This window comes from Xenopus tropicalis, chromosome 7 (assembly GCF_000004195.4).
Source record: "Xenopus tropicalis strain Nigerian chromosome 7, UCB_Xtro_10.0, whole genome shotgun sequence".
Taxonomy (NCBI): Eukaryota; Metazoa; Chordata; class Amphibia; order Anura; family Pipidae; genus Xenopus; species Xenopus tropicalis.
The window spans coordinates 103,997,218-104,010,674 of record NC_030683.2 but is presented as its reverse complement, the minus strand read 5'-3'; the positions used below and the strand labels follow the sequence as shown (position 1 = coordinate 104,010,674).

The following is a 13,457-nucleotide window of genomic DNA, read 5'->3' as shown; positions in this document are numbered from 1 at the left end:
ATACAAATGTTGCCTTCTCTGTATCTACACTGTGGAGGCATTAAAGCACTTTTGAACCACTAATTTTTGTCATTCTGGTGTGTTTCAGTGACCCTGCTTTTGAGATGTAAAAAGTGTTGGTGAGCCACACAAGCCACACAAGAAAAAAGTTCTTTGGGGATGCCAAATAAGGACTGTGATTGGCAATTTGGTAGCCTCATGCTGCTGCTGGCCTGCAGGAGGCTCTGCTTGTAGCAAAATGGTGTCTTTGTGTTTCCAAAACTTGTTGCTCAAGATCCACTGCTTGGGGATCACTGGTCTATCCACTGTTTAGCACCTGACCCAAAAAAGGTTTCCTACAGGTTGAGCACTCCAGTATTGAGTGGTACAAAAACGGATAGCATAGTGTGAGAATCAGATTGTCCGAGAACTCAATGATCTTTCTTTGGATTCAGTTATCAGATCCTGCTGAATATAATCTGTACATTTCTGCAGTATGAATGTAGCCTAAAAGCTGCTATATACAGGATGGCATTGGGGTATCTGACTGCCCTGAGTGGCCAGTGTTGCAATATTTTACTTGACTATGTTGGCACATGTATGGCCATCTCAAGATTCATGAGTAACGTCCTAACCTGAGAAAAAGTAAATTTAAAATTAACTAGGAAGTTGCCAAATATTGCCTTTGCGATCCTTTACACAGACCTTTTAAATGGTCCTATTTTTGTCTGACCATAAAAAAGGGATGCATAAATTCTGCTCTTGGAATACGATTTTTACATCGGCAGGAGGGTCCTAGAAAAAAGCCTAGAAATCCCATCTCCTCAGCTATTTAAAGGGCACCTGTCATCCAGCTGTATAATAAAAGACCTGTTTAAATTAAACATAATATCCAAATTCTTATTTTTATTAACACATCCATACCCATTATAAAGGCATTTAAAATCCCAGCTGTCAAACATATATCGCCTGCTCTGACTCTATGCCTTAGGTATAGAGGTGGGGATGCAAAGCTTTCCTTACTAACAAAGTGGGGCCTACCTGCTTGCTGTAGTTGTGTAGTTCCAAGACTGAAGGAAACAAGATGTAAACAATTGATATAATGTGAGGTTTATAAGTGAAGTTTATTAAGCTTGACAAACCTGGTAGAAAATCATTTGGAATTATTTCTGTGACAGGGTGACAGGTCCCCTTTAAATATTTGTGTGCGACTGCGCAAGCCGTTGGGTGGGTGGGGGAGCAGGTAGTGCAGGTGCAAGCTGCTGTGTGCGCCAGGCCCCTCTGAAGATTTTTTTGGAGTGGGGAGGGGTGGAGGATAAGAGGCACATCCCAGCCAAAGGGCATAGGTAACAGGGACTTCCTAAACCAGTGGGAAAAGTTATCCCCATGGGTCCCATAATATAGCTTTTTGTAAATACTACGTAGCCTGGCTGTGGGTGTTCCTCTGTCTTAACCAAAAGCATTCTGGTTTACAGAATATTGAAACTAGTAGCGGGTAGTTTAGTAATTCGGTAAAGCCTGTGACCACAGGTTTTGCCACAGCACTCATTATTCAAACTTTTAAATATATTTATTCTTGTTATATTTATTTTGGGTTGTGTGAGTTGGGTGCTCCAGGGGCCAGAGACACATGCCTGGGGAATGGCGTTGACAGTGGAGCAATAGCAGAGGGCCATGCAGACACCCTGACCCCCCAGCTGTAGCTCTACAATAACTATACAGAGAGGAGCAAGGGCAGGGATCATAGGAACACATTCCACTGCTTTAACTTCCAACCCTCCCCCTGCCCATAAACCTATTCAGTTGTATCACTGGCCTCTGTCCCTAGTGCAAGGCAAGACCGTGCAGCCAAAGTCTAATCCCGGCTGGTGACGTAAGCTTTAACTAGCCCTGCCTGGCATCCGTTGGTACCAAAAGGGGCCGCAGTGGTGCCCATGGGAGCCACAAGCTGGCATGGTGAAATCTATTGACCAGCACAAATGATGGTGATTCAGAGGAAGGCAAAACACCCTGCAGTACTGAAGGGCAATTTTGCACTACAAGGAAACATTACTCCCTGGTTCCTGATGCAACTGGTTATCAGCACTGGATCCTTGTCCTTTGCTGCTCTATCCTAGGGAGGGAGGGAAAAGACAAAACAAAGGTTAGTCTGATGTACAGTCGCCTTTCTTGTATTCATTAGCCTACCTGGACTGCTAACCCTCCCTCCTAAGTTCACCAACCTGCCCTTATTTTCTCTCCTCTCTGGGCAGCCCCAGCCCCCTCACCTTTTGTTCTGCTGCCTGAGGGAGGGGAGGGGGAAGGGGGGCCATGCTCTGGGCTACGGTGTCGTCCCTGGGAGAGGGGGGGGGGGGGTCCCACTGACTAAGAGCATGTCACCCCTATTGCGGGCTTCACTGAAGCTTTGGAGGGACCGTGCTGCCTGGAAAACCTACAGGGAACCTAAGTAACGCATCTTTCCAGTGCTTGTCTTGTGTTTCCATCAGGACATATTCCAGTGAAGCACCTTCCTCTTCCTATGTAGGAAACACACTCCCCTTAAAGCACTACTGAGCTACAGCGATACCAGAGAGGCAGGAAAATAAACAGGTACGAGATTACTGATCGCCTATCATTTATTATGAGCATGGGAACACAAATATATATGTTGGATAGGGAGAAGCCAATGAGGCGATCGGCTGGATATCTGCAGCCTGTTCTATTGTGTCAGCTCAGGGGAGAGATACACAGTTCCTAGCAGATTTCCTTCTAAAATGATATAGTGACAGAACCTTTACTATTATTGTTGGTTCCTCACAGAATCTCCATTCTGGGGATAAATGTGTCATCAGAGCAGTCCAACTGCTGCTCTTCCACAGGGGGGGCGATATTCTGTGAGTTTCCCTGTCATGGTACAACAGATTTTTAAAAGTTTTATCTTTATAACTCCTTTTTTTTAATAGTTGGGAAGCATAGGGAGGCACATTTGCTAAATACACATATTGCCTTCCTAGCTGCAGAACTACTCTTTCTGAACAGTAATCATATGAAATTCTAACTTCAGTTGTGGATGACAGATCCATCTCCACAAGACGCTGACTTTGAGGGCAATATAGAAATAACTGGAATAATAAGGAGGGAAGGTGGCCATACACCTTAGGTGGGCATATCTGGGAAAGAACAGCTTATTTGGCTACCTTGCCAAATGAGCAGATTGTATAATGTTCGGCCACCATTGTGTGTTTTATCTGTTGGCAGAAAATAAGGCAGATAGTAGCCGAAACCACTGTGTGTGGGCAGTGACGGGAGGAATCCTTTGCTGCAAACACATTCAGGTTGGTTTCTGCCTCTCTCTGTCCTATTCACCAGGGCAGAGAATACATAAAAAGGGTCATTTACGTTGCACAATTGTGCATTTTTTTAGAATTTTGGAGTGGAGGCATCCCTTGAATTAAGTGGCTCCAACTAGTGACGTAACTAGATGTTACTGGGACCCACAGCAAACTTAAATTAGGGCGCCCAAAATATTACTCAACATTTGTAAATTGACTAGTCCTACCAATATATATTGAAATCGCTCATTTATTTAGGGCCCTTTTGGTACCCCTACACTTCAGGGGCCCCCTACAGCAGGGTCTGCTTCCTCTATAGTTATGCCCTTGACTCCCACCTGTCCCCAAAAGTTGCACACCATACAGATACACACGTTTCAAGTGAGGGAATACAGGGTTATGGGAGATAGCTCTTAGTACAAGTTGATCCAGGGACTGGTCCGATTGCCATCTTGGAGTCAGGAAGGAATTTTTTCCCCTCTGTGGCAAATTAGAGAGGCTTCAGATGGGGTTTTTTGCCTTCCTCTGGATCAACTAGTAGTTAGGCAGGTTAGATATAGGCATTATGGTTGAACGTGATGGAGGTATGTCTTTTTTCAACCCAACTTACTATGTTACTATGTTTATAAGGCCAGAAAGCACAGCCTGCAACTGGCCCATCATTACTGCCATAAATTTTCTCTGAAGGCTGTATTACTGACAGGCACGGTGTTGGCCTTGTACAGATGCAATAGAATAGAGGCACACCGACAATTCAGTGGGGAATTATGCCACACACTGTTTGCACAATATAATTTATAATCAGATATTTTAATAAAAGGGATGTAATTTCCCATTGAAAAGTCCGTGTGCTTGCCTCTATTATATTGCATGAAGACTTTTGCATAATGGATGAGGCTGTGAGAGGCTTAGAACACCCTACAGCAGCAGAGTTATAAGTCTGTGAGTTGGATACGTTTATTTTTAAAAGGCCTATGTGCAGACACATAAAAGGAAAATAGCCAAGTCATAGCCAATATGTGATATCCCAGATAAGCAGACACTATGGATCACGCATCAGCTTCTCTCCATCTGCAGAGAAAAAGCAAGCAGAGAGAAGCTGAGGCTGTGCCATAAGCTTTAGTATTGTTGCTAGTTCCCACACAGACAGTTAATGGGGATAAATGTCTCATAACAGCAGGTCAACATGTCAAACTCTGCTCTTCCATAGCACAGACATCTACTGGCAACTACCTATGTTTGGTATTTTTATATGTTATTCCTATACAAATAAAAGATATAATAATATCAACCAAAATTAACTGTCTAGGAACAATACACGGTGATATAGTTACTGTACATTGCTACTTACTATACATACTTGCCCACAGGAAGGCAATCAGATTTGATGGCTAGGTGGAAGTCTATAGATGTGCAGCTAATTTTAATCCTATTAGAAGAAACAAGCAAACATAGTGTTCAAGAGGACAGTAGGACACAATTTATAGTGACTAGGAACATGGTTTGGTTTTCGTTAAAACTTTACCACTGCCTCTACTTGTTTTACACCTCAGAAATTAGCAATTTAGTTACTATGGTGTGACTGCTTGTCAAAATAAAAAAACAGGGATATCAGTGACCTGTTTCCTCTTATATATTGAATCACTGGAAATGCAGAAAACACTCTTACATGGAGTGATCTGACCAGTATGGATCAGTGGAATTTTGCCATGTATGACTGCAATTTATTTACACCAATATACGGAAAATAATCAGGAAACCTGGCCTGTGAGGTACTGTCAATTTTAAGAAAAAATCACTGCCAAACATATAAACAGCACTTCTGTTTCCTTCAACCCCTTTAAATGCTGGCTGGCAACTCGTGAACCCACTTGAATCAGATGGAATCTGGAGAATCTATAATGCTTGTTATCAGATTCTAGGAACCAGCACTGCAGGTTGTATGATCTGCAGAAGACAGACAAGCTGTTAAAATATATAATAACTGAAAGGAAAATATACACAGTTAAGAAATAGGGGTAGAGGGTAAGTATATGTGTGCACAGGTCAGTAATATTTTGCATATATAATTGAACTGGTTGAAATGATTCTACTGCTTTCCATGTAAATTTGTATTTACCATACAAAGAGCATTCCTAGTGTTTATTTAAAAAAGTGGCTAAAAGAGTTTTTTTCAATTTTAACTACAATTATACAGTATCTAGAAGAAAATATCAAGTATCAAGAAAAACTCAGAAAAGTCCAGTTGTTTTAGACTTAATTCTTCTAGATACTGTATATCATGACCTGGATAAATGAGAATCTTCATAGACATTAAACTACAATTGTTTTTACAGATAATGATATAATACCAATAATACCAATAGTACCAGTGTTAACAATATGATTTTGCTCTGTAGGTCTACTGACAACTGCTTTCCATTCAAATAAAACATTACGCTAATATTGTGAATGGATCCTGAGGGGTGGAAAATGGCTACAACTGGATATAACTTCTTAAAGCACCGGAATGAAACGACTTTGCAAGCGAACCACGTCAAACACTCAAACACAGAAAGACTGCAGAAAAAGATGTTCAGTGACAGTTCAGAAGCCAAGCTTCTTCAAGGAAAAGTCAGAAGTGACTGTGGAACTGGCTTCTCGGCAGGAAAGCAAATCCGTACCGAAATGGTGAAAGCACATACTGAACAAAATGCTATGACATCAGTCAGTAAATATACAGTGAAGAAATGGAACACATGGACACCAGATTCTATGGAACACATAGAAAACTTAGCTTTTACCAATTATGACAGAGAGTCTCAAATTGTGACAAAACAAGGCTTTGGAGTGCAGGTTAATAAGTTCCCCATTCAAATTAAAGATAAGACACAGTTTAACAGAGACCATATGGTGGTAAACTACTCCCCCACACCTTCCAATACCAAAGAACCATCAATTGTCCCCTCCCAGAAGGCAAAGATACAGGGGAACAGACAAAGTGCCATATCAGAGGCGATGTTGCAGAGTCAGGGGACAGAACACTGTGAAAAGTCCAGGCTTAAACAAGGAAATGCTTTATATCATTCTCATAAAAAAGTTACTATTCAAAATAACCCATCACCTTATAGTAGACTAAGTGGACCCTGGCAGAGAAATAAGGTAACTGGTAGAGAAACTCCAGCGAGTGCGACTGACAAAGGACAGCACAAAATACTAGAAAAGCATAGATTATCTTGCAAAGATACAGCTTCAGTAAGTACATTGGCTAACAAAGGCAGTGGCAGTGTTGTCCGCTTTAAGACTGGAACAGGTATGCTGTATAGGAAAACAGAAGAAAAAATAAAGCTGGAGCCCACAACCATCAAACCACAAGAGAAACCTGCAGGTAACAAAAAGTACCGGAGATTTCTGCTCATCGATAGTCAGGGACTGCCATACACAGTAGTTGTGGATGAAACTAAAACGGCAGACACAAGTAAGCCTCCTGATGGACCTGCTTCTGATAGTTCATGTACTGGCACCACAAAATCTGTAACCCCCCGTAAGGTTTATAAATGCCCTGTGTGCTTTAGGATATTTGAGTACCTCTCCTACCTCCAGAGGCACAGTATAGCACACTCCCAACAAAAACCCCACGTCTGTAAGATTTGTGGCAAGGCTTTTAAAAGGACTTCCCATCTTACACGCCACAAATATACTCATTTTGGTGGAAAACCCTGCCAGTGCCAGATCTGCCATCGGAGGTTCCGCGATTCAGGGGAACTTACACGTCATCAACAAAGCCACGCTGGGGAAAGACCTTACCAGTGTGATATTTGCCTTGTGCGCTTTGAGGAACAAAATGCCCTGCAGCATCACCTGTTATCAAAACATGTCAAATAGATATGTCAGGGGAAACTCCTAAAAGCCTATCTCATGAGTGTTTTACTGGCATCAAGATTATCCTTATCGATAGCTTTATGTTGGTCTGGATTCGTAGGTTGCACGCTCGACCAAAACAATCAGATTCCATGCATTATGGCAAAAGCCTTTAGCACTTGCTTTCCAGTGGGAAGCCCCAAAAGAGAGGAACAACTTAGATAGATTGCAACAAAACTTCAAGATTATCTAGAGGTAGTTTTGCAACACTTAATGTTTAGCTACATAGTACTGAAATAGAGAGCTAAGCTGCAGTAGAGGTAAACTGTTAATACTTGTTTTTATTATTATTTTTTACTTTGTATTAAACATATTTCTATGGCCAATGAACATTTTTTTAAACCCACACTAAATCCATTAGAGTGAAATTGTCAGTATTTATTACATTGGGCTTGCACCATGATTGATAACACCGGAGAGGTTTAGAGCAAGTTCCCACAGTAGTCCACAAAGCAGTCCCAATTAACTGTTTTAATTACAAAAAATATTTGCATAGGCAACTTGTTTAATGAGGTCACCAAACAAGCGGATCATTATCTGATCTGCTGTACAACATGTTGGCCCCAAGTGGGATGATCTGATTGTTGGGTTCCTGGGCCAATGATTGGATCATAATTGGGGCCTATTGAGACCTGTTAGGAGAGTACATAAGCAACACGCCAATGTGGTCCTCACCTGAATTTCAAACAGATATTAGTCTAGCAAGTCATCAAAGGGCCCCATACACACACCAATAAGCTGCTGAGTCTGGTTGGATGTGTATGGCCAGTTTAAAATTAATGTCTCACCAGGAGGTGTTTACTATATCAGTAGTGGTGATAGGACTAGTAGAATAGTTTCTTATTTCTTATCACTTTCTTTCATAAACAATTAGCATTGATACCTATATACACACCTGTCAGCTAAAAAGTAAATGGTCACAGTTGTGCCATACGAAAAGTGATTCCATCTGTCTAATATGAGAGGGGATCAGAGACAAATCCAAATGTTTTATTGCTGGTAATAAATGCCTATAAAGCTCTTTGTGTGACAGAAGCCTTACATTATGGATACTTGCTACTGATATGGCTGTTCACATTAAACATTTCTGAATACTTTCCTTAATATTTTATATTGTGTTAGTTTAATGTGGGGTTATCCAGACTAAGCTCTATGAATAAAAAGGCAAGATGAAATTTGCACTACATTTAGTGGCCACTCATGATTAATGTTTTATTGGTATTTCTTATTCCACTAAAAAAAGTGGCTGCTTAAAGGAGCATTCAAGAAGCCAAAACTTTTTTGAAGGTGCAGTCTGTGTTTTGGTTTCAGGTGGCAAATAGAGTCTATAAAAACTGGAAAGGTGTCTGTAGGGTTTTTTCTTTTCCAGACATTGCACCTCTTACATATTAATTTCTATTGTTCTTCATGTGACCATATGTGTACCAATAGAATCAGTCGATTTTTCATATGTGCATTTTGGGAGGAAGACCCCACTCGGTATCCTTGTACCATGGATATCATGCAGTGGGAAGATAGTGAAATCAATGGAGTAATCCTTTGTTTCTACCTTCACATCTGCTAGATTTTGCTCTTTATAATAATGTTACCCTGTCTGCCTACAGAACAATCTTTCCCATGATCACCTATTATGGGGCAGATTGCAAATTTTAACATATACAGCCTTATTAAAAGGGTTGTTCACCTTTGAGTTAACTTTTAGTATGATGCAGAGAGTAATATTCCAAGACAGTTTGCAATTGGTCTTCATTTTTTCAATTATTTGTAGTTTTTTAATTATTTCAGTATTTAGCAGCTTTCCAAGTGACAATAACAATAAAACTGAGAAGAAAGAGTTAGAAGGCAGCAAATAATTCAAAAGCTATAAAAAATAAAGGCCAGTTGAAAAGTTTATAATTGGCCATTCCATAATATACTAAAAGTTAACTTTAAGATGATCTATTAACGCTTGAATTAGAAATTTAGCTGTGATTGCAGTTCTTTGGTGCTACAACTCATGAATTCTAATTATGGTTTCAAAAACTTGAATGTTAGATATTTATTAGGCACAAAAAAAATGTAAAACTACTGCATGTAAAAGCTTGTGAGTTCACGTAGAAGTCAATGGGAGTTGTACTAGGCAAAATTTATACTTTTTTAAAACTCTTTTTAATGTTTTTGAGTTTGTAGAGCCCATTGAAAATGATGTATAGAATACAAATTTGACACATTCAGTGTTTTCTTTTCATGGTTTAATTTGATGGGGTCTTTATCTTTGAAAATAACTAATAAGCAAACATTTGAGTTTCGTAAAATGTCATGTTTTTTTAAATTGAAAAAAACCTCTAAAATTCAAAACTTTGATAAGCACAAACATTTGCGTTTGGTAAGATTTTGAGTTTATGCGAATTGAGAAAAACTCTAAAATTCACAAATTTAATAATTAAGCAAACATTCGATTTTGGTAACATTTCGATTTTATTCGAGTTGTTACAAAAACTCTTAACATTCACAAATTCGAAAATTGATAAATAAGCCTTCCCATCACAAACTATTTCATCTCGGTGTATGGTCGTATACACAAGTTTCCCATTATTACATTATTTAAAAGCACTTAACCCGAAAAATATGTGTTAGATACCTGAATAGCCCTGTAAATATGACTTGACTTTGCTTAAAGGAACAGTAACACCAAAAAATGAAAGTGTATAAAAGTAATTAAAATATAATGTACTGTTGCTCTGCACTGGTAAAAGTTGTGTGTTTACTTCAGAAAGTCTACTATAATTTATATAAATAAGCTGCTATGTAGCCATGGGGGCAGCCATTCAAAGGAGAAAAGGCACATAGCAGATAACAGATAAAACACTATTGTATTCTACAGAACGTATCTGTTATCTGCTATGTAACCTGTGCCTTTTCTCCTTTTTTCCAGCTTGAATGGCTGCCCCCGTGGCTACACAGCAGCTTATTATATAAATTATAGTAGTGTTACTGTAGCAAAAACACCAGTTTTACCAGTGCAGGGCAACAGTGCATTATATTTTTATTACTTTAAAGCTGTTTTATTTTTTGGTGTTACTGTTCCTTTAAGACAACGCCGGTGACTTCTATAGAAACTCACAAGCTTTTAGATGGCAAATTTTTACATTCAAGTTTTCTGTAATAAGAGTGCATCTTCTCCTGTACAAAGGAAGACCCTGAAAAAATATCACAAGAAAGTTCAAGGAGCAATTAGTCTGCAATGATTAATTTCCATATTCACCTTGCAATGTGAATGTTTGGATGACTAATGGTTATTAGTAAGTATAGATTGAACCTATCATCACAATTTGCTGTGTTGTATTATTTTTATTGTATTCCTATGGAACAAATCCCTCGATATGTTAAATAAAAACATTTTATTATAATCTGACTGTTTTAGTTGGTGATAGGTCATTATAGGTTCTTAAACAGTCATAATCTGCTTTCCTGTCCTTAAGGCTGATGTCTTACGGAGCGTGTTAAGAAATCTCTGCTATTGCGGCCAACTAACTGCTCCAAAATGCCTTTCCACTGGCACAAATAGAAGTTGCTGGTAGTGATGAACGAATCTGTCTTCACGAATCTTTTGAAATGGCAAAAATATTGCACATCAAGGGAAAAACATTTTTGACTGAAAATTTTTTGTCATGTGCCAAATTTTCCCGCGCTGGTGGAAAGGCATTTCGGACACAACAAGTTTTTGAACCCATGTTCAAATTCCAATGGCTGCCAGGTGGTTAGTGCCATTATTAGTTGGGACTGATTTACTAACATAGGTGCTCATTTTCCATAGCTAACAATTAAAAAATCAATTTTTATTAGTCTACTACAATTAGAACATTATAGCAAACATCTAATGCTATGGGCAACTGCCTGGGGCAATTGCCTGGGAATTCTAGTCTACAACAGTCTATCAATCAGATCGTGTATCTGCTGAAGGAAGGTATCTGTCTTCAAAAACTTTATTTATTCCAGTCTTACTGTAAATAGGGTGATACCCTTGTATTATTCCTAGTTGAGGGAACTGATGTATTTCTTCAGGTAGTAGTGCCCTGGTTTGTGGGAAACAATAGCTGTACAGGAAGTGGGGTAACAAAAACATAAAACCCCGGGAAGATAATCTTCACATACCTTCTTGGGAGTATTTAAACCTTCAGTCTATCGCAGGCTAAATATATTAAGAGCCTTAATCTATATTGAAATGTGTTACGCCGGAGTAAAGCAAGAAAAGAGGTCTGTAGTGAGGAACAGAAGATAAAAAGAAGCACAGAGATGCCTAGAAGACACAAGTAGATACCATTGTGCAATGTTGTCATTTATCTGAAACTTGATTGGGTGCCAGCAAAGCAGGAAATGGGAGGGGTAAGGATTTAGTAAAGGGTGAATAACTTGGGTGCAGCTGCGAGCGTTGATGCCATGGAGACCAGGCTCTCAGTAACAGCACAGAAATCCCTTTGGTGGCTAGGAAATGGTGATTTTGGTTCCCAGCCCTGTGATTCAAGCAGTCTGAAGGATCACTGTGATAAAGACAGCATTTATATAATCCCATCTCTACAAAGAGAAATGAATTGGCGAATTGTGGGTTTTGTGAAGAAGTATTTCCCCCTCCTCCAAAGACTTCCAGCTCCTCCAAAGACTTACCTGTCATTCAAATTGGCTGGGCTACCAGTAGGAGGATGGGAATGGGTCTGCCATATTAAGTTAGTTTAAAACCCCTGCAGTTCCCAAAAGGGAACTAGAGTTTAACTAATTATAAGTAAATGCAAGGCTGGTGCAGGTCAAGTTTGGGCTCCTTGTCTGGATCAACTGAAAACCATGGTTTAAGTAGAATTCTATACAGCTATTGATCAACTAAGGGATTAAGCTAAGCAAGAAGTTGAACCTTAAGGGTGGATGTCTATTTTTAAACACAAATACTATGTACGGTATATTTAAACTGAACATGGTTATTCCAGCTTTCAGTTTCATTGTTGAATATGAATTGTCGCTTAATGTTTCTTGCGCTGTCAGGTAATAATGAGTTATAATATTGACGGTTTATCTGGAAACAATTACTCAACCAGGAAAGTAAACACTAGGTTGCAAGTGGCCAGTGCATCACAAGTGATTCTCAAACATAAAGGCCAGCCTCAATTAGCGATGTGCTGAGTCCCAAGTGGGCTCCTTGCTTCACATGCTTCTTCACGGAAAATGCCAGTCTCCAAATACCTATTCACTTGAGACTGTATACTAGAACAAAGGTTGCATGCCACATGTGCTGGCCATGATTTTAATATGACTTTAGAGAAAATACAATAATGTATATAATAGTAATTTTTCACCCATCTGCAACTATATTTGTAATTTTAGTAGTTAGGCTTCAGATAGGTTAGACTTATGAGACTCTATATATTTAGTTATTGTACATGTATTTTTGCAGAGAGTTATCAATCCTTATTTAAATGATACACAATGCTCAGCTGTAAGTATCTTTCCTGTCTAAACTGTGTTTCCTTAACCATTGGCTAGAATGTATCCTATGCTTGGTATGTTATTTCTGGTATCCTGTTTCTGCATCTCCCCCCCTGGCCTTTGCCCAGTCTACCCCGTCACACCTACATCCCTATCCAGCCAACATTCTTTGACCTTTGCCCACTGAGTCTTTTTCCTGCCTACCCGTTCCCTCCCTGTCCAGTCGACTCAGTCTCTGCCCCTATCCTGATTCCTCTGTGTCCTTTTTATTCTTATTTCCTTTCCAGCTTCCTCTATAGCACCTTGGTAGTCTTGCTCATCTCTACTTTGTAGTCTTTTTTCTATCTGCTTCCTTTGTTTTATGTTGAGTCTGCTCTGCTTGCCTTTCAGCATGGAGGGATGCCTTAATAATAGACAGTAGGTATTTTCAGAAGGAAACATGGGGAACCTCATGTGTCATGGGAGAGTGGCCCTGACATATATATTACTTTGTTTAGTCATAGAGTTAAAAGAGCAGTTGAATAGATCAACTATTGTTCCTATTGGTTGGAGGACTCTGGTCCGAAACCGGATTATTCAGGGAACACGTGACAGGACAGCAGCAAATACAAGAATGAAAGAAGGCCTATATATATGAGGGCACCTGTCGAGGCTAGTAAAGCTTTGGAGGAGACTTACTGCCCATTGCATTAAGCTGGAACTTACGGTTTTAATAATAAGGCAGCTCGCTGGGATAAGAGGAGCAGGGGCTGTCATTAGCTGTCATTGGTTATATTAATATTACCCTGTAAATGAAGGAATGTATATGCATTT

At 39.6% G+C, this 13,457-nt stretch overlaps 1 protein-coding gene across 2 annotated transcripts; it reads left to right on the top strand.

Moving 5' to 3' along the window:
* Positions 1–1,022: 1,022 nt before the first annotated feature.
* Positions 1,023–8,294, top strand: LOC101730373 (zinc finger protein 184). Of its 2 annotated transcripts, none has more exons than XM_004916212.4 (2): positions 1,023–2,122; positions 5,690–8,294. In XM_004916212.4, exon 2 carries the CDS (start codon positions 5,742–5,744, stop codon positions 7,152–7,154), a length of 1,413 nt encoding a protein of 470 aa, XP_004916269.1. In that variant the 5' UTR covers positions 1,023–2,122; positions 5,690–5,741; the 3' UTR covers positions 7,155–8,294. The 2 variants fall into 2 exon arrangements, with proteins under 2 accessions (XP_004916269.1, XP_004916267.1); XM_004916210.4 differs by lacking the exon at positions 1,023–2,122 and adding an exon at positions 2,301–2,568.
* The last annotated feature ends 5,163 nt before the right edge of the window (positions 8,295–13,457 follow it).